The sequence below is a fragment of the Fulmarus glacialis genome, unplaced genomic scaffold (assembly GCF_000690835.1).
Source record: "Fulmarus glacialis isolate BGI_N327 unplaced genomic scaffold, ASM69083v1 scaffold811, whole genome shotgun sequence".
Lineage (NCBI taxonomy): Eukaryota > Metazoa > Chordata > Aves > Procellariiformes > Procellariidae > Fulmarus > Fulmarus glacialis.
Genome location: NW_009190714.1, coordinates 166,721 through 190,201, shown reverse-complemented (window position 1 = coordinate 190,201; position 23,481 = coordinate 166,721). Strand labels below are relative to the sequence as shown.

At 40.4% G+C, this 23,481-nt stretch overlaps 1 protein-coding gene across 1 annotated transcript in view; it reads right to left on the bottom strand.

Moving 5' to 3' along the window:
- Positions 1 to 388: 388 nt before the first annotated feature.
- Positions 389 to 23,481, bottom strand: part of ADAMTS17 (ADAM metallopeptidase with thrombospondin type 1 motif, 17) — a 180,157-nt gene continuing 157,064 nt past the window's right edge. The window contains exons 19-22 of the mRNA XM_009586177.1: positions 23,271 to 23,475; positions 18,698 to 18,850; positions 4,027 to 4,204; positions 389 to 842 (exon numbers count right to left, since the gene is read on the bottom strand). Coding sequence (XP_009584472.1) covers positions 691 to 842; positions 4,027 to 4,204; positions 18,698 to 18,850; positions 23,271 to 23,475 — 688 coding nt within the window. The 3' untranslated portion in view covers positions 389 to 690. The remainder of the gene's footprint in view (positions 843 to 4,026; positions 4,205 to 18,697; positions 18,851 to 23,270; positions 23,476 to 23,481) is intronic.

Below are 23,481 nucleotides of genomic sequence, written 5' to 3'. Positions count from 1 at the left end.
GGAAAAGAGAGAGGATTGTTTTTTAAAATTAGAAACAAGAGCAGTCCCTATTAGTTGCTCTAAAAAATATGACTTGGAATGTTGGATATAATTGTACTGAGTTTTCTGCAGGAATTTCAGAGATGTTCATCCTCTGCTATCAGTTTTCACAAGCTTTTACAGCAAATCCTCTCTTTAAATTAAGCCTTTCATTTATGTGTGTTCCTCCAAGCCCACTCCATGGCAGGATAACTGTTGGGAATTGAAAACATCAGATGAAAGCCAAGATTAAAAGATTAAGTAATGTCTCTACCTTTGCTGAATTATTTTGCCAGAGGCCTTCCTCCATGGAGGTACCCATAACCTCAGTCAATGTAATCACTTTGCAACTCTTGTCCTTTTCTTTAATGGTAGCAAGCCATCCAGTGGCTGGTGATTTAATATATTAAAGTAAAAAGCATTAATGAAAAATGTAAGGATGTCAAAATACAATAAAATGATTGGCTCCTTGAGATGACTCTTTGTTTGTTTTTTTAAGGTGGATGAGTGGATTACTTTGGTATCCAGTCTGTAGAATTAGTTTCAAGTCTTATTAGGTATGCTTTGGGATCCACCACATTGTAGCAACTCATGAAGTTCCAGTACTCAGACCTACTAGTCCGTGATTTACATACAAATAGCTGTAATACTCTAAGAAGTAGCACAGGTTCATTAACTCTTCTGCTGCATCTTGTTTGCATAAAAGTCTCTGCAAGTCTGGCAACAGCGCTGATACCACCGCATGTCTTGGCACAGATTCTTCTCCCGGATCACCCTGCAGTACACTGTCCACTGGTCGCCTGTGCACTTGTACGTGAGAGCAGCTTTGGACAAGAAAAGAAAGGAGAAACTAGCAGATTAGCCAGAGAATAGCATTGCAGGTGTGATCAAAATCACTGCATATGAGGGTTGAAAGGGCCAATCTCGCTGTCAGCACTGGAGATCAGTTGATGTTCTTTCTACTGAAATACCAGGCTCTTGGAAGTGCTTACTGCAAAGGTGTAGCTGGACATGACTGTGGGAGCACAAGCCTCCTCATGTTGTACCTGTTTTGTCTCAGTGACAAATAGGCCTAGATGAACAAAACGTCTAAAGCGTTGGCCTAGATTTAAGCAGATGAACACCTCAGCAGTCAATGGGAAGCTGTGTGCTCCCAGGGAGAGTGCTTTGCTAAGGCACGCTTTCAGGAATGGCCATCATCCTCTCGGTGGAAAACGTTTTTACAGAGGAGCAAAATCAAACTCAGTTTGATAGATGTAAAGCTAAATTAATAGGAAGAAAAAATATTATTTCCTAGTGTAGCAAAAACAGTAGGACAACGATTAGCTATTGGGAGGGGAGGCTGGATGGCCTAAACTCCCTCAGACTGACAAAAGGTTTGTGCAGGGGGGAAAGCAGCACGAAGGCACTGTTGCTGAATCTGTTGACAATATCATTAAAGGGTCACATGTGCTTTTATAAAAAAAGTCATAGTAGCAAAACTGTACACTTGATAAAAATGCACACATATAGCGAGCGCTTTTTATGGTATGTGATTTATAAATTGTATGTAGCATTCTTACAAATGCTGTGATAATCAGAAAACCTTCTAAATGAATATTGTGGCCTCCGAGGTTGGGAAAAAATGGTTTAATTAAAGAACATCAAAAGCTGCTGACCCAGCAGCATCTTAGGTCCCTTGTTCCTCATCTCTGCCCGATGAAACCAGGAAAGGCTCTTACCCTGTATTTAGCTGTTAGTCTCAGTGCCAAGCACCAGAAAACGATGGCAGCAAAACTGGTAGGAATGTTTATCACTGACGCTTTGTTCAGTTGGACAAGAAGCAAAAGTTTGATAGAATCTGATGAAATGAAGTTGCACTGTCCCAGAAAAAAAGGAACATGAAGCCAATTTAAAAAAAAAAGATTCAAAAAAATTTGTGTGGAAGTGACCATCCTAAACGGGGGGAGGGTAGAGCTATTTCTGAGTCTGCCAGTAGTAGAGGAGCTTTTTGAGGGGGTTAGATCTACAGTACTCCCCACTAGCTATGGTTCCAATCATAGGCACAGTGTTCAGAAAACGTGATGTAGCTGAATGAATTACACATCTTGCAAGAACATCTGAGATAGACCTTATGAATCTGAGATGAGAGACTTTATATAATAGAAAGATACTAAGCCACAAACAAGGCTAAGACTCTAATTTTAGAGGTCCAAGGTCCTTCATAGGTTGTGAAGTAAGACAGGAAGCATGTTTAGGAAGCAACATGGGTCAGGTGCCTGAGGAACAGAATAAAACCCCTCTGAATATGTCTTCACTGAGGGACAGTGGACACAGATGTAAAAGTCAGGTGAGGTGAACTCCACACTTAGATACTTCTGAAAATGTTACCCGAGATGAAAAACATTCTGGAGTGGGGACAAGGCACATGGGTTTTGTAGACTCCTCGAATTTTTTTTCTGTATAATTTTTTTTGGTGAAATTTCCACTGCAGAAAACAGAAAATTTTGTTTAAAGATAATCCAATGAGAATTTGTTTATAAGCAGGAAGATGATGCTCAATGATATAACTTTCTGCTAACATAAAATATCATTGTTTCTGGTGATTCTGAGCCCGGTTTAGAGACAAAAGCATCCCAAATTACTTGCAGATTACTTTCAGCAGGGACTTGAGCCTCCTCAGTCTTCTAAATGTGAGCTTTTTATTGCTTTGTCCTAAAATGTGAATTAGGATGGATTTTTTGTCTCATCAGTGTATCAAGGGCTTACTTCTCAAATGAAATGTTTTCCTTCCACTATGCTTTTAGTGCTAAAATATCTGGGAAATACTCTCATTTGTTCTTAAACAAAAGAAGTTAGAAGTTCCTCAGTATGACTGCATTTGCAAGAATAAAATTTCCCATATTCTTTTAAACATCTGTTAAACTTTTGAGAAACAAATTTCAGTTCAGAAGCTTCAAGTCCAGTCCTAGTTTAAGTGCTATTTAGTACTGGACAGTGCTATTAGAAAATGGTTCTCTATTACTCTGCCTTTTTATGTGTATTAGAGGCTTCTCAGCCTACAAGACTGGCTCTGCTGAGAGGGTGGAGGCTGTTCTTTCTGGTAAGCTCTTAGCAGCGTTGTTTACAACCCAGCCTCTTGTACTGAAAAGTAATGGGAGGCACCGATGAGGCTGTGTCAGCTGCGTAGCTGATGGCTTAGTTTAGCTTCATCTTACTGGTGATGATGTGTGAAATGTAAAGAAAGCAGCTTGGTTCTTGGAGCTGTGGCTGAACACACAGGGCTGAAGTTTGGAAAAATATATTTTTATCCCCTTATAAACTGAGCAAATATGACATGGAAAATCATGGATTCCCACAATTTTGTATTAACAGAAGCATTTTTAACTAGAGCCATTTTTTAAAAACAGTGTTAAGGTGTTTGGGAAAACAGATGGCTTATCAGCATATTCTCATCTCCCCAGGTACGCAGGGGATGCAGGCAGGGTGAGGAGAAGGACAGTGACAGAAAATCAAAGGGTCTTGCCCCCGCCGGGCAAATTAATTCATCAAACCACATTCTTGTGGCAGCAAATAAAAAGAAAAAAAAAAAAACAGTGATGCTCTACTTGTCCAGGTCATGTACTTTTCTTGGGGCACAGATGAATAAATTACCATATTTTACACTCACCACAGTGAAAGCAGGGTGTGAAGGTGTTTGTGAGACAGGGAAGGATATGCCTGTCAGCTCCCTCACCTCCATGATTAATCAATCAATCACTCACCATTTGTGTGCTCCTATTGGTCTCTCAGGTCTATCCACTGCTGAGTACTCCAGCTTGGGCAAAGTCTGAGGCAGGGATTGATGGATAAAAGAGGACCTAACCACACTAGACCTTTAGTCTAGAGTCTGAGTGGGGGGCCCTCTCCTAATTTCTGGCCCTGGGCAATCCCATGAAGCCCCACTTTTATCACACTGGGCACACTGGGACCCTGGGCTTTGTCTGGTCCTTCACAGGTGACATCTGCCCCCCAACACCCCTCACTCACCAAGTCTGGGCGAGGTAATTGTGTTGACGTTTATCTTCTCATTGCAGACCTCTTGGTGGCACTGCCTGTAGGCCGCTGGTTTGGACAGGACAGGGCACTCATTGCCGTGGCGCCCGGTGACTTTGTGCATACACTGGACCACGCGTGACTGGAGGCCCTTCCCACAGGTTGAAGAGCACTGAAGGAGAGAAGGCAGTGAGACATGGTCCAAGCAGAGTAGCTTCAAAATCACATACACACATACACCAGAAAAACCACTGCCAGAGCTGAAGTGTGCAGCAGACTGGCAGCTCACTATGGTGCTGAGGACTCAACAACAGGGCCATCGTGTCAGCCAGGGACCCTTCATACAGCTGTTGCATTTGTCCATGGTGATTTCGCAGCTTCACAGGAGTGCTGTGAGCAGAGCAACTGTCCTGGCATAGGGAAGGAAGCTGTTGTCTTTCTCTCTGGACTTGCTCCAAGTCCACCTACACTGACTGTCCCAGTGGATGCCCATGAGGTTCAAGCAGGCAGAGATGCAATTCCCTCCACCAGCCACAAAGAGGCAAAGCTGGAAAACGTACACTGCTTAATTATGGACAAGCAGCTTCCACCTCCCTACCCATGAGTGACCCCGTCGTACTGGTTGCCTTGGTTTAAAAGCCTTCTCCAAGACTTGGATGGTCTAACAAGGCTTCCTCCATAGACAAGAAGACCACTGCCAGGCACTGATATAGGATAAAACCAAGGATTACAGCAGAGGCAGGCAGCTCCTACTGCATGCCCAGACCTCTAGAGAAGCTCTGTTCCAATATACAGGAGAACACATCAGGTATTCAAGTATTCACTCTCATCTATCCCTGCTAACCGTCTGGCACTTGTCTGTCCTCCTGGGAGCAACTGCAAATTGTACTTCACGAGTTTTGGCTTCTATTAGCCAGGAGGCCCAGCCTGTTTATATGCTCTCTTTGTTGTCATACAATTGGAGTCCCTACCTCTGCCTCCCTCTTCCTCTGGCCCAGTCGCTTGTGATTTACAATGTCCTACTTGCACGCTGTTCAATTTTAATAAAGCAAACACAGTGAGCACAGTGAGGTGCACCAGCTGGAGTTAATAAAAGAACCTTGTATTTAAAATAAAGAAACAATGGGTTGCAGGACTTTGGTAAGATTCCTATTTCTGCTAAAGCCACACACAAGCTGTATGTGGGGAGAGGAGGAGGTAGGGGAAAACCTAGGAGATATAATTAGGATGATGTAAAAAAGATTATGTTTTCTGTCCTCTGCTGTTTCTGATCAAAGTCAGGGCAGTGGAGCTCTCTCCCTGAAAAGCACTATTGCCTCAGAATGGTACTTCTTAAAAACGGCATGCCAAACATTGAAGAGGCTCAAAAGATGAGCAACATTGAGGTTAGACGAAGGATGTGTATGCAGTATGGATGCTTGTAAGACTAGGACCCAGAGGCAAAAGAACTCATGGATGCACGTAGGCCTCCACCTCTCCCATCTATGGGGGACAGCACAGCAAAGCTGTGGTCATTTTGTTCTGGAAGTATCACAAAAAACTCCTGCTGCTTCTCAAAGATCATCTGAAACAAGAAGTATAGCTTTGTTCTGGGCTGCAGCACAGGGAACTTTTCCTCCCGTGTGAATCACTGAAAGGCCTGACAAAAAATGGCCTCAGATTAACAGGACCATGTAAAATAGAGCTGATGGAGTCCTGCTTCAGACAACCCAGTGCAGAAGTACATTTGCACAATGTCAGAGAATCACAGAATCATAGGATCATTAAGGTTGGAAAAGTCCTCTAAGATCATCGAGTCCAACCGTCAACCCAACACCCCCATGCCCACTAAACCATGTCCCTAAGCGCCTCATCTACACGTCTTTTAAATACTTCCAGGGATGGTGACTCTACCACTTCCCTGGGCACCTGTTCCAAGGCCTGACCACTCTTTCAGTAAAGAAATTTTTCCTAATGTCCAATCTAAACCTCCCTTGGCGCAACTTGAGGCCATTTCCTCTCGTCCTTTATTCCTGGGTAGGAGGAGTTGTAAGATCAGTGAAGCCTGTTGTCAAAAATAACAAAAACTCTTCACCCAATTTTCTTCTTTAGTCACTCACATTAATGACTGTTTATTAAACAGGTTTCTTGTATTTGGTGTACTCACTGAATTTGTATTTGCTTTTCTCTTAATTTCTCTGGCTCAGATTCCTCTCGGACTTTGCCACTAAGCCATCCTGGTGTGCAGTTTACCTTTGTGTTTCCAGCTATGCAGCCCCTCCAGGACCTGATTCTTGTATTCTGAAGGTAGCAGTCATGCTACATTAAAATTTTACAAGTATTTTGGAACTTCTTTTTTTTAAATATATAATTGGTTTTTTTCCTTTACATCCTTCTTATTTCAATTTAGGGTCAACACACCAGCTTATGACAGATTTTTTGCACTTAGATTTTCAGATGTTGACTTTGCATCAAAATTTGGTCACTGTCTATTAATACCTCAACAACGGTTATGGTATTTAGGACTATGCTGAATGAACCCTTCCCTTGTATGCCCTACAGTGAGCTATTCCAAAAAGCAATCGTTAAAGTCCCTTATTTAAAATCCCTTCGTAACTTGAGCTTCTGCAGTGAGATGTAGGCATTTCATTAGTCTTGGGTGTCCCTCTGCTCTTCCCCAGCACTGTGTGCCCTCAGTGACTTCTACCAGTTTGGAAGCCAGTCAGGCATGGCCATTACATTTGGATTTAAAGTTAACAATTTTTATCCTGATAAATGCAACTATTAGGCCCTTCCACTTCACTAGTCATAAGCAACCTCTAATCCTCAGGATTTCAATGGCACTTTTAGTCTTCAGAGTGCTTTACAAATCTTAATCCTCACAAAACTCTTTGCAAGGGGAGTGAATTGTTCATCCATTTTACAAACAGAATAGCTGTTATCACATAGGCATAAAATAACCCATTCAGGCCATGGGGTTCCTTCCCGTGATTGTAATATAGTGAGTCTGAAACCTCTGTCTCTGGCTTTTAGGCACTCCCTGTGCTTATGAATGGTCTTAACAGAGGGGAAAAAATAAAAAAAAAAAAAGAAGGAAAGAAAGAAAAAAACATTTTTCTCATAAGGTGAATAAGGTTTTCAGATACCAATATACAAACACTCACCTACCTTTGTCTGTGTTCCTGTCTCTGCATTTGTTAACCAGCAAGGAGGGCAAGCAATGAAACTTTTTCCACAGACACTGCCAACTCCAATCCTTAGACAAATAACAGCAGAGTTTTTGCCCGAAGCAGTTTTATTCCTTCTCCTGGGAGACTGGGATCATCACCTATGCTATGCAATTAGTTTTTCACAGCCAGGAAGACAGATTTTAACATCTTTCTTGAACTCTTTTGGGCTTGGCAGCTAAAGGAAGGTTGGACATCTGGCTTATTTTAAGACGAAATTTTCAACTCTGTACTTGGATAGTCTCTTTCCTAGGAATTTCAATAGGAAATAGGAATAGATACAAAATACATACAAAGGGGGAATTGTTACTTATGCTGCACTATGAAGAGAGGACATCATTAAAAGAGGCATAAAAATCAAACTCCAACTGAACAGCAAATTCCCATAAATACCTTCCCTCCTACTCTGGACAGCTAAATGCATTGCTACAGTCTCTCTGTTCCCAAATATTTATGGAGCAAGCAAGCATATCCACAGAACAATTATCAGGGCTAGATTCACTCTGTGCCCTCTGATACAGGACCCTCAGGCTTGGACGTACTTTATGAGGAGTTTGAGTAAGGAAATGCGCTGTGGCCTTCTTGCAAACAGAGGAAATTCCAGGCAGCCAACAGCTGCCAGAGAGAGCGTATCACTTGTGGCAGAGTGTGGCCTGGGCTGCAGGGGCAAAATTACTGTTACAGCCCAGCACCTGATCCAGCTTCTGTATAGCTGGTACAGTTCCACTGTGCAGTACGTTGGGAGGCTCCAGTGCTGCACAGTGGAACTGCGCTGATCATATTTAAAATGCTGTTGATGGACACTGGACTTTTGGGTAAATATTGAGTTCTTACACTGCTATTAACAAACATACTCTGAAAATCGGAAAAGCATTTACAAGCATTGATGTAACTCTCAAGATACGCACATGTTTTGATGCCATGATGGAGTAAAGTGATCTGTGAATGTGAAAGACCGGTTTTGGAACCTGGTTCGGATATGTGTGGATCTCTGCCTGCCACTTGAGCTGCTATGCAAGTACTGAGAGAAAACTCACAAGCAACTTGCCTGCTCTGAGAAGCTGGGGACTCGGACAAGTGGTTGAATAGAGACACTGGTGTCAAACAAAGAAGTGTTTTTTTCTTTCCACCAGGCATTGCCAGTGATATCACTATCAGAAAAATACATATTGCAAAATTCATGTAGTTTAACCATAATGCACTAAACTGACAATATAGCCATTGTAAATGGGAAATCCGTCCACATGCAAAGATCAAAGGATTGTTCAACTCTCTAAAAAAGAGGAGGTTAATGAACAGTTACAAAAAGTGAACCTAATGAGAGCCCTTGTAACTCCCCATTCAAATACTGCTTGAGAAGGCAAAAGGAATACAAAAATGCCTCCATTCACATTCTTTGGCAGTAACATGCAAGCCAGTGGGGATATCCAGAAGGAAATAAACTCACAGATTGTCAAAGCAGCACCTGCATTCATCAGCTTAAAGAAGATTTACTCACTGAAAAACTCCAACCCTAAGACCAAGCTATGATTTTTCAACTGGAATGCTGTTTCCACCTTAGGATACTGATATGAAAGCTTGAAATCTACCAAAGGTGCTGACAGATGTCTAATTGCTTTGAAAGCAAATGCTCAGGAGAATATTAGGTATTAAAATAGAATGAATTTACAGCAAGTGCTGAGCTATGTCAGGGACTTCATCAACTCCTGATCTACAAAAGATAGCCAGAGAAAGAGAGAGGAGTAAGAACAAACGAAGCCAGGGCAGGGCTGCCGTTGGGTAGCTGGAGGAACGCGTAAGAGAGACCAGTCCAAAGAAGCCCTGTGTTGAGGCTTAATGGGGACAGGAAAAGGTACAGATTTACCACTGTAGAGGACAGGCTGTGATCTGTTCAGAATTGAATGGGATAATGAAGCATTGCTTATGCCTTAGCTGAGGGCTGCTGGCTAGGCAGGGATGCATTCAGACCATGTGTCACCTTTAAAAATGTCACTTTTCTAACTTCCAAGAGACGTTAGTCTCTTTTGTAAGAGACTTGCTTTTTCCAGCAGAAGGTCACAGCATTCCTTCAGCCAATCCTGAACGTATTCCAATATTTAGAAGGCTGGTCTGTTGGAGGGAGATACAGTTCAAGATGACTGTCATAACTAAGCTGAAGGCAAGATGGTTTTTTTCTTTATTCATCAGTCTGCAGCCATCTGATGTTTAAAGATACTGGTTTGTCCCCAATTTGCTGAAAGTTGCTGAAGCCAAGGATAACACTACAGCTAAAGCTCCAATATTCAGAGATAGAGTCATGCTTTACTGACTTCAGAGTTCAAGTATTTCAAGGCGTTAGGATAGGGTAGAGCGTTTTTCCCCCCAGGGGTCTTATTTCTTGCTTCTATGAAAGTCAGAAAGAAAGCAAGACAAGTTCCTATTAATAACATTCTAACACGGCATTGGAGATGAATGACAAATGTCCTGTAATTGCCCCATTCCTGAGACCTTAATAGTATACATGTGTGTGCTCTGAAAGTCAGTGCTCCGCACTCCTTAACATCAGGCTTTTTACGAGTATCACTAATTTAAACTCTGTAGTTCTAGCTGAAAAGCTGCATGCAATATGCTTTCATAAACACCAGGTCAACTTTTACCATGGCATCATGCTAAAGAAAGAAATTTCTGACTTTTCAGTGATAAGATCTAATTAGCCCAAAGCAAACTGTAAGCTGTTCTTCAAGCTCTCTTGTTCTTTCTTCCTTTCTTTTTTTTCTTTTTTCTTCTTTTTGAACCCCAGATCTGTAAAGAGAACATATCTGGTCTTGCTTACAACAATCTTTCATTTGGAAACTTTTGTGAAATGACTGATTTGTTTAATTTAGCCAAGAAAAAATGCATACCCTTCTGACTCAGTATGGGAAGAAACAATAAATTATAGCAGAAAATGCTCATGGCTGATGTGACAGTATCTTAGAAGGAAAAGAGAGAAGCAATCTTCGCAAACTGCCTACAGCTGTGCTTTCAAACTGCATGACCCTAAGGAACAAGACCTGACCAGTGCATCCAGCATGTCTCACTGCATAATTAAGCTTGACTTTGCTATTCTGAAAAGTTCCATTGTGTACAGAGAGTTCAGAGATTATGAGTTGAATGCATGAATATTCTGGGTAGGGACAGTGCCCGTAAGTACCTGTGCAATGCAGCCCAGGTGGATGCTAATGAGGAAATGTCATTTAATTCATTATACCAATCAGGCAGAATTTACTTCTCATAAGCTTTCAAACTGGATCAAGAACAGGATCAAGCAGAGATGTGAAATGATACAGTATTGCCTATAAGGTGCCATATTCTAGCATGCCACCTATAGTGCATGTGCAATGTCTAGATCTGTGGCAGGTACAAAGTGAAAACACTCCATAGCTTATTCCACCTGAAAAACTGCAAGGAAATGATGCTGAAAAACACTTTATGTAAAAGGCATAATCAAGCTAATTTTAAGTAAACTAGATAGTAATGGACAACTACGTAACCATGGGATCACATAACTCAACTCAGGCTGACAGCTTCAGAATTTACCCTGCTTCTACAGTAGTGTACGCTGCTTATGCTGAGCAATGTTTTTATGGGCTACATGAGCTATAGTCCCACACTGACTCCTGTAGCAGATGTTAGCCTAAAAGAATATCTTGCGAACTGAAGCTCCACTGAACACATATTTTAGTTATTCATCAGTTAATGATCAATGCTAGCTAAATGCAATTTATTAAAAAAAGTAATTAAACTAAGGACTCCATTAGGATTACTTAACTTCAGCAAGAGGCTGCTCATCTCTGTCATCTCAGTCCTGCCTGAGCATTCTCTAGACAGGGAGCTACTCAGCTTTGAAATGTATGATGCTGAACTAACACTGCACTTCATCTCTTTGCACAGTCAAACAAGGGATCACCAGCAGGCTGATACTAATTGCTCTTTAAAGATGTTCTGGAAGATTGTCACCTTAATGCCTCAGTAGTCATTATAAATCTCAAAAGGCTATTGGAAAGACTGCAAAAGTATAGCAGTCCCTGCTAATGATACATATTGCGTGCTGTAAGAATTCAAGGGGCAAAAACCACTTCAGATGAGTAGTACAAACTTTAAATGGTGAATTAACTACTGTTCATATTTTTAAAAACATGATCCTAGACACTGTAACATCTCAGAGTAACTCAGAGAAAATGAATGCCAATATTTGAACAGGCTTGTCTTTCATGCTTTCTTCTTTTTCATATTAAAAAAAAGACTAAAATAGTCACGATGGAATTCCATTTCCAATCCACTGATCTTGGTGGGAGGCTTTAATTCTCCATCAAAAAAAATGCACTTAATGAACTAGGCTTTTAAATAGAAAATATCAAAAAGGAAAAGTTATTCTTCCAATTAATAGGCTCACTGGAGGCTGTATTGGAACATGAGACAGTAACGCTGACAGAACATGCTCCACTTCAAACAAAACACTGATGAATATGGTCTTTTTGCAGCACATTCTCCTTTACTAAGGAACCATCAAAATCATTTGTACTATGGATGTTCCCAGAAACTCCAGCAGAGATGAGCTGTGCAAATTGTTGTGCAAACAAGGAGCAGTCATTGCCTCAAAGGCATGAGCAGGACTTGGTTTCTGTAGCTTACAGTCCCCAGAGGAATGAAATGGCCAGCCAGCATTGTAGTCAGCATCTCTTCACTTTCCATGCCTAGGTTTCCAACTGCAACTGCATCAACTGGGGCTGGCAGTTAGCGCAAGTCTAGGTAGAGGCTCAACTGTGTTTTAGTGCCATTATACAATATTTACACCTCTGACCATAGCTAAAGACATTTCACAGATGGGGGGACAGAAAATCAAAGAGCAAAAGGGTGGGATTCATCTTACTGAACTAGCTCAGTTTACATTTTCTCTGCAGTCAGCAGAGAGAGATGACCACTTCAAGGGGCAATTCAGCCTTTACTAAGGAACAGAAATAAGGACCAGAGAAACAGAGGGTTTGAATACTAAAGCTTGTTGGGTCCTCTCCTGTCAAATCCAGCTCTATCACCTTATGGAGAACAACTGATTTGCATCAGTGAGGCCTGCAGACAATCTTCCAACATCAGTTTCTAGCTATGATGCTGAATGCACATGAGCAGCCATAAATCATGAAGTCGTTTGCTGAGCCAAAGTGACGAAGCGGCAGGAAAGGGTCTGTCAGCTGTGATGTGTGACTGCAGTTTTAAGCGACCATCCCTCCTGCGGAGTTTTCTCTGAATTCAACATGAAAAGTTATTTTCTCCAAGGTAGAAGAAGATGAACTTAGTTATGACCTTTATGAAGAATTAACAAGTTGTCCATAGTTTATCATAAACAGATGGTGGGTCAAGCCATGAATTTGTAATGAATGTTAGAACAAAGGACAGTTTGCTTCTATATTTACAACAGCTTTGAATATACCTCTCAAACCACAGCTGTCCTTGATTTGCTCTTCTTATCATGTAATGTGAATTAATCATTAAAAGTGAGGCGTATAGAGGATTTTGTTGATGTTCCCAAACATTTGGAACTCAGAAAACATGCCTTCCTGGCACTGGAAGATTGTAGAATATTTTTTGGAAAAAAAACCCCAAAAAACCAAAAAACCAAAAAAACAACTCCAACATGTTTTTTGGTGTACTGCAAGGCTAGAGGTTTTATCTCTTAGAGAATACAATCTACTGTAATCCTGCCAAAACAATTAATTTGCAATTACAAAACCCTTGTTACCACCCATTGTGATGAACGACTGCTGATCTTCAGTATGAAACACCTCGATGTCTGGCACAAAACCAGTATTTTTCTTATAGAAAATTAGATTTTTTTTCTTCCCTATTGTTAATATTCTCCTGGGATGAGAACCTGTAGCCAGCATTTCATAGGCTGAGCAAAATACTGTAAAGAAATTGGCAACTATTGATGTCCAGGGAGGGCAGGTGGCTATAGGTAATTTTTCAGATGTGCTTTATCACTACGGACACTATTTGGCAACAAGAATATTATTTAATATCACGCTTTGCCAAGCTGATCCTTACAAGGGCTTTCCAGTTTCTGGAGTGTACAATCTTTCTGAATCCAGTGAAAGTTGTGCCAGGTGGTTATACAAGATGTAAAGTGGTAGAAAAAGATTTCTCCTCTACTTTCTCTCCTAGTTGAAGCCCAGCTTGACATGTTACATATTTCTGTTTTTACCTGAGAGCATGAATCTGTGATGGTTCCTACACAAGATCTTGCACAGTCCGTCAGGACAGTTTCTGATCTGCATGACATTGGCATAAGCCTGCATTAACTTAAGTGGCTGAATTAGTCTGGATTTACACTAATGTAAAAGAGACTGGTATCTGACCCACTGTGCTGAGTGAGATCCTTGGCTTGTGGCCAATGAGTTGTAGAGAAGAATGAAAGTCAGATACCCTGGATTTATATTGGGTTATCCGAGATTAATATAGGCTTTAGTATTTACAGAGCATCTACTGTAACTGCAAAGAAAAAATATGGCAAAGCCAATATATTACAAGGCTTCTATGTATCTCTCTTTTTCCAAAAATCTTTTCATTGGGCTATGTAATATAATAGGTTAATGAGCTAAATTGTTGCCTGAGGGACAGAAGTTGCATGTTTAAACTTCTGCCCACAAAGCTGAAAATGCACCCTTGTGAAAGTCAGCACTAATGATGGAGCTCGTGTATCTTGCTTGTAATTCTACCTTCCTTGATATAATACCAGATAAAAGGAGAATAGTCAAAAAATTGAAACTGGGAACCCTGAACCATTCTGTGCTATTGGCTCGAAATACAATACTTCAGTCACAGGACAGAAATAGAGTATGTCGAGGCATATAAAATAGTGAAACAATTAAGTAAAAACTGGAAATGAAGAAAAATCCATAAAAGTCTTCTGGAGAATTGCTCCCGCTATATAATCTTACCTCTTCAGTTATACCCTAGAAGAGTTGAAAAGTCAGCTGGAGCAGGTGAATGGTACAGACCCAGGCTGTGCGTCCTGCTAAGCTTTCCCGAGAGCCACATACATAAAGACACTTTCTGTTCACTAGCTGCTTGCATTCTTCACAGGAATGTAATCCTTGACATAAAGTTTGTCAGCAAAATACAATTCATCATGAAAGAATGAACTACTGTCTTGCTAAAGCATCAAGAGGCATGTTTTCAGCAGTCTAGGAGTCTGAGGCAAGTGTTGGGAAACTGAGCAATTTGTTCTTTTGACTAGCACAACTACAACAAAAATGTAAAAATGTTTCCAGTGCTAGAACATTTAACAGCTCAGATTTCAAACAAGGAGGAGCTATTTCAAAGTAGAAAGAGAGTATGAGATGTTTGTTTCTTTAACTGAAAGCAAACTGGATGTGGAATTTCCTTTTGGAAGAAATGATTGAATGGGAGATGGCTTGGATTCCCATTTGTATACTGCATCATATATAAAAAAGGATGATATAATGAATTGCAATTCTGAAGAATCCAGGCAACAATAAATAAATGATTTCAGGTTAACACCTTCAGTGGGTCTCTCACTGTGCAATCTATCTTTCTACTGGGTTCAGAAACTCTCGGGCCAGGAACAGTTTAGTTATGTAGCTCATCATACCAATGCTGCATTTGTGTTTAATGCTAAAAATAATAATTATATCCCTTTAGTATAAGAGGTTTAAGAGAGAAGTTGCAGTAGTGCAGAGAAGTTGGAAGTTTAATAGCAGTTGTAATGGAGGTTACACATGGTTACTAGTAGCAGAACAATACTCTTTAGAATTACAGTAGTCAGTCTGTTAATCTCAAGCACTGCACTAATAAAGGTAACTTCAAAGACATTTAAGATAACTTTACAGACCTGGACCTATGTGTTTGCAAAGTGAACTAGATATATCGGTTCCTCATGCAACACTTGAAATATGCTGCAAATACATTGGACATATACAAATATCACAGCCAAGACTGCTTGCTAAATCTGCTCGATTAGTTCCAAATGCTTTCCACAGCTATAATACGTAGTAAGAACCATCTGCAAATAAACCTGACAAAAAATGGAAAAAAATTCCTCTTCAGAGCATGGACAGGCAATGGCTGCAGAGCCGTTACTAAGGCCAGTGGACAAGGTTTTGGCTGGTAGGTGCAGGTTAAAGATCAGCATGCCCATGCGTGCAGCCCTCACCTCTTCCACACAGAAGTGGATCCAGGGTCTAAGAACAGAAAACCACAACTTGTCTGGCATAGATTTGGAGCTTTTACTGCTGCCCACTCTTGCACCTTCTGAATGCAACAGGATCTAAGACCGTATATAAGATAACTCTGTCCATCGCTATCACACCTGAGTTACTTATATAGGGCTGGGAGCTCCTTAGCGAAGTGATCGGTCTTCTCATGCACAGAGTCCATGTATTCTATAAATACTACTACTACTAATATAAAAATAACAGTCTGCCATTACCACCCAAACAGCCTGTTCTATTTACAAGTTGTATCTGGACTTAACTTTGTAAATGAGGTTTTGCCTCTTTCTTACATGACTTCCTGGTATCTTGGAAGTTTATCAAACAACCTTGGTTTGAGAAATTGATGATTGGAGGCCAAGACACCATGCAAGCTATTTGCACATAAAGCATCAAACCCCCTTATTTTAATCTGTGATAATTACTACTGTTAGTTAAATCTTGCTTCCCTGATGATTCTTAACAATATGTAACAAATGCACAATGCATTAATTGCAAAAAGTTGTTGCTTGTTCTGAGATCAATTTGTATTAATAGAAAAAGTTTCCATCTTAGTCAGCACAAAGGTCTCTCACAGCGATTTTTACAGCACCGGCAACAAATGTTTTACAATGGAATTTTACCCTGGAAGTATGAATTTTAAAGAGTTCACTATAATCTAACTGCCACAGACTTAGTGTTTCTCCTTAAAGGAGGAACTGTTTAAAGCCAGACAACACCAAAGAGGAGTTGCTGATAGCTGTAAAGGCTCTCCCCCTAAGAGAGCCCTGCATTAAAGCTTCTGGATCCTCAGGATGAAAACTGTTCGCTCAGGATTTGCAAAGAATTGAATTTCACACCAAACGTTTCAGCTATATGGGTTTCTGGGACAATATATTTTCTTCAAAGAATTGTATCTACTCATACCCTTTTCTAGCAATCCAGTGGTGCCTTTTGTTTACCCCTCTACTCAGAGAATAAGAATCTAATTGTGTGATCTAAGTGTCCAGTCAGAATTAACCAATATGTCTAGAATTTAAAATGCTCATTACAAACCAAATCTAAGTCCAAGAACATCCTGCTGGACTCACACAGGGTGAAATTCCTGGGAAGCAGAGAGTTGGCACAAGCTCTCTGCAGACAGAAGCAGGCCACATATGCAGCACATAAGCTTTTGTGCCCTTCTGCACAGGGAGGATCCTGATCCTGAGTTAAGAATTGCAAATAACAATAGATTTTGCACTGATCCTGTTCTGCTCACATGCAGACACTAAATCCATCAACAACACTATTTACTGTGACCAATGTATGATTGCAGCCGTTCTAGTAGTGAGCCAACGTCTTTATCAGATTGGAACCATTCATACAATACTGAACTTTCAATCCATGTAATCAGTGAATACACAATTATTTCATATTCCTCCCTATAAAGAGAATCTGGGTCAATTTGCATGCCAAAATCTTTTAAAATTCCACAAATAAATAAATAATGTTATTTCACCTGTTAACACACGGGAACTGTTTGTTTTGGCCAGCTTGCATGGACTCTGTGTGCCAGGTTATGAATAAAATAATGTTCAATACTCTAAACATTCTGTGATACAAATTCCTGGCTCAGCATAAATACAGACCTTTTGTATGTGGCAGGTTCTTAATGCATTCTCCAGCACTGACACCATTAAATTCATGTATCTATGACAAAGTATATCTATAAATATTTGTAATTCCTAATCACAATGTAAAAAAAATGCAATCGCAGATAAGCCAATTTGCCCATCATGGGCCTCTATTTCACTGGATTTTGCTTGCTGGAGTTTGGGTTTTTGGAAAGCAAAATGCAACTACTGTATCCCAGTGGTTTCTGCACATGCCGTACATTCCAGAACACAAAGTAGGCTTTCTGTTTAAAGAACAGTACAGTTACAAAGATAAGATAAAACCAAACTGGAATATAATATTCCTGGGAAATTTTAGTTCTTCATGCAAACATGAAGTCAGTAACGTAAAGGATGCTTTATGAACAACACTGGCAAAGGCTGAGTTCCTCACACTGCCAGGCCTCCTTCCCAAGCAAAACTACCTATTACTTTAGGATCAGAATGCAAATACAGAGCAGACCTGCTCTGCTTTAATCCACGCCATTTGGAAATTAAGTCCACTGATGTCACTGGAGGAACGGAGTTCAGACAGGCCTAAGGGAAGGTAAAATCCAGCCCTGAGGAAGGGACTGATGGTTTTGGCTCTGCCTTTAAATTCATGGCTTTCTTTCATTTCAGGTGGTTGGAATAAGTCTAGGACTGGACTATGCTGTGTAGGTCCCAGACTAGCATGAAATTCAGCTACACAGTTCTAGTCTTGCATCTGTGGTAATAAAATAGTGTACTGTCTGACTCTGCATGCAGGACCTGCATGAGGCAGAGAACAGAATTCAGCTGTGAGTGCTCTCAGTTACCCTCTGTTTCTGTGAGACTCTGCTAGGGCTTCCCCATGCTTCCCCCCAGTAGTATTCAGTTTAACAACAGTTCTCCCAAACCTTCAGGTTTATCACTTGTGGGATAAGACGACTAAGGTCCAGCTCTCTTCTCAGTTCCATACTGATGCTTTGAGGGAGATAGAACTCTCACCTCAGCCCCCTTGTGAGATTTTCCTTTTTCTCAGTGACGAGGTTCCTAACTCAAAGTGCAAATTTTTAACACGTATTTACACTCAAGGAAACCAACCTTCTGCTATTTTCTTTTTAGCTTGCCCAGGCTGGGCATGGGACACCTCCTTAGTTCCCTGCACTCCTGGAAGATACTGCTAACGAACTCTTCTGTAGAATTCAATCTGCTAGCCAGAACTGTTCAGAGTTTGCTTTTTGAAATATGGAAAGCAGTTTCAGCGTCGTTTATAAAGTAGCTTTTTGACAACAAGAGTCCACCTGTGGTGGGAATCTTGTGTAGGTTTTGCCTTTGGATGGGTAAGCTGTCAATTAATACTAATTTCTATCCTGTTTGGAATACACTTCTCTAAAACTTGCTGGGTCATATCCATAAGCCTGTGTTGCAATGTTTGGGTTATAACTGGCATAAGAGGAAAGTTTAAATCCCAGCAAAACCTCCAATCAAAACCAGTTAAATCCTTCCTTTCCAAATATTTAAACTGCAAATTAATGCAGACAGCACTCAGAAGCATAGCACTCTGAACATCTTTGCGTTTAGAAAGAAAATATCATGTAGTGTTGTTCACTGTTACCTTAGACCAATCGCCTGTTTTCCATTCGTAACAGCCTGTGTGATCCTCACACTCCTCCTCATCTCTTGGCCTGGTAGCTGCATCACATTTTCCTTGAGAATTTGTGCATGTCACTGTTCTTTTTTGAATCCCCTTGCCACAGTCTGCTGAGCACTGCAAAACAGGTATTTGTCTTCTGTTACATGATGCCTAGAAATGATAACTTTTATCTTGGTAACATAGCTAAAAGGAAAAGCTGGTTTTATGAACACAGAGGAAAACTGATAACCCATAAGATTTTCTCCCAATAATCTAAGCCCCTTTCAAACATAAACGAGTAATTTGAAAAGCATGATATCTGCTTGTGAAATATTTTACTTATGAAAAATGGCAATTCTGAAAATCAACCTTCTTTGAAAAATATCAGCTGGCATTTTGCTAGAATTGGTGTTGCAGATAAAAAAACCACTAAATCTTGTGTTTAAGAGCTCATCATTCATACTGAAAAAGGACACGCTGAGATTTACAACACAGAACTGCCACATCCCCTGTTGTATCATGGGAGTAAAATGAGGGTGATAAATGCATTTTTAAATCACAGTAGCATGAGACCACTGTTACAAACACATTTCTGCAGTACAGTTTTTACATACCATGGCACAGTCACAGTTCTCACACATGTTCTCATGTGAAAGACATACATGACCTTCACTCTTTGATTTGCCATATGCTCATCACTATGTTAGTCAAAGAACTTCAAATGTACAAAGGGGATAGCTCAGAAGAGGCACTATTCAGTGAGCCACAGTGTTGTGATCAGCTTCCAAGCATGGCCAGCAAGTTAGCCACAGACATCAGCAAGGATGAAGGACAGACTTCTCAACACCAAAAGCTAAGCAGGGATTGTTTGAAGTCCTCTGAGAAAGCAGCAGGCTACTAGAGCTGCTAGAATCAGTTGCTGAAGGAAGACTTGATTCAAATATTTGGGCACTCTAACAAACATTCATGCGAGTGAGCACAAATCATCCACAAATGTTTTTGTGCCTGGGCACTATGAAGGTAGCTTCTAAAGAGCAGGGATATCTGGTCACCCATTTGTTGTCTCTGCCAATGGTTGGCTGGAAATTCTGTTTTACTGGAGAATTTGTCTTGATTTCATTGACTGTACTAGGTGGGAAAAGGACACTGGCATGAACTGAAACAGAATTTCTGTTTTAAATAACCAGTTCAGTAATAGAGTAACAGGTCTGCTGATGCCGTCACAGCCATCTAAGTGCATGCCACTACACAACAGCATAGCTAGTCTCTCTGCTCTTCATTTTCATGCCACGGCAGTGGTTAAGAGTGAGAAATTTTCTTGAAGAGCCACTGGGGACAGGTGGGTGGAAAAATGATATCTGTACCAACTGAGATAAAAACTAACCTCCTCTAGCATGTCAAGTTCTCCCCTTCAGGGGATCAGCATGGAAAAGACAGTTGATTTGACACTGAATAAATAGTGAAGATATGAGATATTCTGTGAGGTCTTTTGAACATATTCCAAGAAGCTTCTCCATCCAGGGGGTCTATGCTGGAAACAAGTGTCAGCTTGATATAAATTACATCAAATGGACAAATCTCAGCATGCCTGTCTAACCGTCTTAAAAATACAATCCAGGCAGTTCTGACCTGCTGGCCTTGTTAAGGACATGAATGACAAGCGTTTATGAGCTGGCAAGCAAATAGACATGCCTTTAAATACTTCAGAGCACTACAAAGTGACTTCTTGAAAATCTGGGAAACCTTCCACTTAATTTACTATGTGCTGCTCACGGCATGACCTCCTTGCAGATGTAACATCTTTGTAATACGCACAATTGTATAGTTCTGCTAGATACGGGGATGAATTCTTCCAGGCTTTGCAGAATTCCAGAAACTGCTTTGCTGGACTCCTCAGAGCTCAAGACTTGCCAGAGATCACAGGCTGGAGCTCCCTAAATGGTACCTTAAAGCCATGAATTTGCCCCAAGTTGTATAGACTTTCCCAAATTATATATCATTTTCCTCAGTCCTCAGGGTGGACTCCTCAGCGTTGCACTCGTTCATCTCAAACTACAAAGCACAATATATAAAATCTTTCAAATGGTCCAATTTACTCGAAGTAAATCAAACTGAAGTGGGAGTATTTTTCACAGTAGGAGAAATCTCTAGGTGGGTTTTACAAGCAAGTCTGGGAAAAACACCAACTGTTTGTTCTTCCCACAAGCTTTTAAGTCATTCACAGATTAATACTGCATATACTTTCCTAGACAAAACAGCATTTGCAAAAGGTTTCCAACAGATCTTTGGTGGTCACACATAAATCACCCTCTTTAAGAGTTTTTTTCTTTCCTCAAGTCCTCTGTTTTCCTACAGAATTTCTTAACATACAGATTTTACAGAGTTTCCACAACAGAGCAGTCTACAAATTAATATGCGCCATCCCTGAGTGTCCAGCTGAGATCATTAGGTCTTATTTTATTAACAAATTACTTGGTCAAATCCCACAAGGATTTGTAAAGGAGCAACACAAATTTGCAGTTATGACACAGATCCTTTATTTGAAGGAAATACATATTTTTTTCTACTCTAGTTCCCTAACAGTAGAAACATTCACCTTTTTCTGACAGTCTCTATTTTTGTCATTAAAAATGGGTTGAGCAGTACTTTGTCCAAAACAATCTCAAGTGTTTGGCAATAAAAGGGGGACTTAATTTTTTCCACAATTGGAATTTGCTTTGAAAACACACATTTTTGATTGAGGACCAGACATCAGTGTGGTCAGCTGTTTTTTGTTGTATAACCAAAAAGTTCAAAAACATACATGAGAAAATTGATTTATAAAATGATACCACTACTGTGATATTTACTCCACAACATCAGATTAAAATGTGATTAAAGGATTAAAGTGATTACCACTGAAGGAAGTCCTAGTCATGAGAAGTGTTCAAACTGGCAGAGCATCAAATGTGTCCTGGAGTCAACTGTGCTACATAATAGCAGAAATGTGCCAGAACAAGAATGCATTTAAAATCACAAGTGGGCAATTACAGACATGACAAAAGGTAAATAAATTTATCAAAGGAAAAGTAAACCAGTTATTGAAAAAATGATCTAAAAATATCATGTATTTGCAAATTAGTTATGTGGTCACAAATACGGAAAATTTCCACTCTGGAAAAAGTCTTCTGTAACTTGACTTACTCCATTTCATAAAAAGGAGAGAGAAGTACCTGGTATTGTTAACAAAAGAGCCAAGTAAAAATTCCCCATGTAAAACAGGTGGGAACTGCACCATAAGAATAGTCTCAGCTATAAATAGTTCAGCTGGTTCAGCTATAAGAAATAAAGAGGGCGTCATCTGAAAGGGTTACTTCTGTAACACACAAAAGACCTATCAGACAACTTACTAAAATTCTGGTGTGTTTCTCCGCATCTTTTGAAATGAAAGAACACAGAAAGAAAACGAATGTCATGCATTAATGAACAGATACAGCATCCTACTGAAAGGAAACACTACTCTCACTTAACTATCATCTCACTTGCCAAAGATTTCCTGTTCAAAAGGTGGACAATGGAATCACATTGTGTTTGTTAAGAGACACTGTTCCTCAGTGCAAGATCCCTGGTATCCTGAGCTTCTGTGATTTTTAAGCACATTTCTAACAATAATATTTTGCAAAAGCTCTTTGACAATGTTTTAAACAGGAGCTCACTGTTTCAAAATAGAGATGAATAACAAGGAAAGATCGTTCCCACAGAAATGACTGTTGCTGGACAGTCCCATAACACAGCCAGTCTGGAATGAGACTGGTAGAGCTGTAAGCACTGCACCAAGAGTGAAAGGATCTCCTCATCGTTCAGATGAGCCTAACAGATACAATATCAAAACTAACATGGACATCCTATTAGGTCTGTTACTGACAAGGTACAGACAAAGTTTCCCTGTATTAGCTGAGTCCTGGTCATGAACTGTAGGCATACTCCCAGTCCACTCTGTTGCTAAACAAAACACAGGCTAACTGTCTAGACCATCATTTATATCTGAAATGCATTTATAATATCTGAGAATAATTTCTTAACTCTGCAACTATGTGGAGATGCACTTTTTATAAAAAGTATAACCAGCTTTTCCATGTTCCTGGAATTACACAAAAGAAGGTTGGATAAAGCCCAAAGATTGTACATTCTCTGTAACATGCAGATGCTTGATAAATCTGGTATTTGTTTCATACTGCATTTAAATGGAGCCAGAAGCCCTGGTGGGTTACTACACTTCTGGCCTCAGGTCAGTGAAATGTTTTTCCTTGCTGGTCAGAGTTTTCAGATGGAAAGATATAGGTACTATAGCATGATATCTAAAACCTGTCTTAATAACTCATCTGGTATGGAATACAAACCTCAGCTCCAAACTGATCTTCTCAACAAATGACAGTCCTACCCAGTGCCCCAATACTGTGAGGCACTGAGTATGCTGACCGTGAGAACATGCTTAAATTTAAGCACTTAGCTGGATTAGGGCCAGTGTATCCAGAGCTGTGTGCAGTCTGGCTCCTTTCTTGAATCAAGTTCCTACCTTTGACCACTCTGATGCTTCCCAGATAGAAAGACAGTCCCGTCCTTCACAGCTTTGTATTGTTGTTGGTTTGTTGCCAAGGCAGTAAAGGTCTCTTGTGTTAACGTAGGTGCCATTTTGCAACTGATAAACACAAGTCACTTCCCGGTGCTGGACACCTTTCTCACAAGTAGCAGAGCAGGGACTCCAATGGCCAGTCACCCACCTGGGA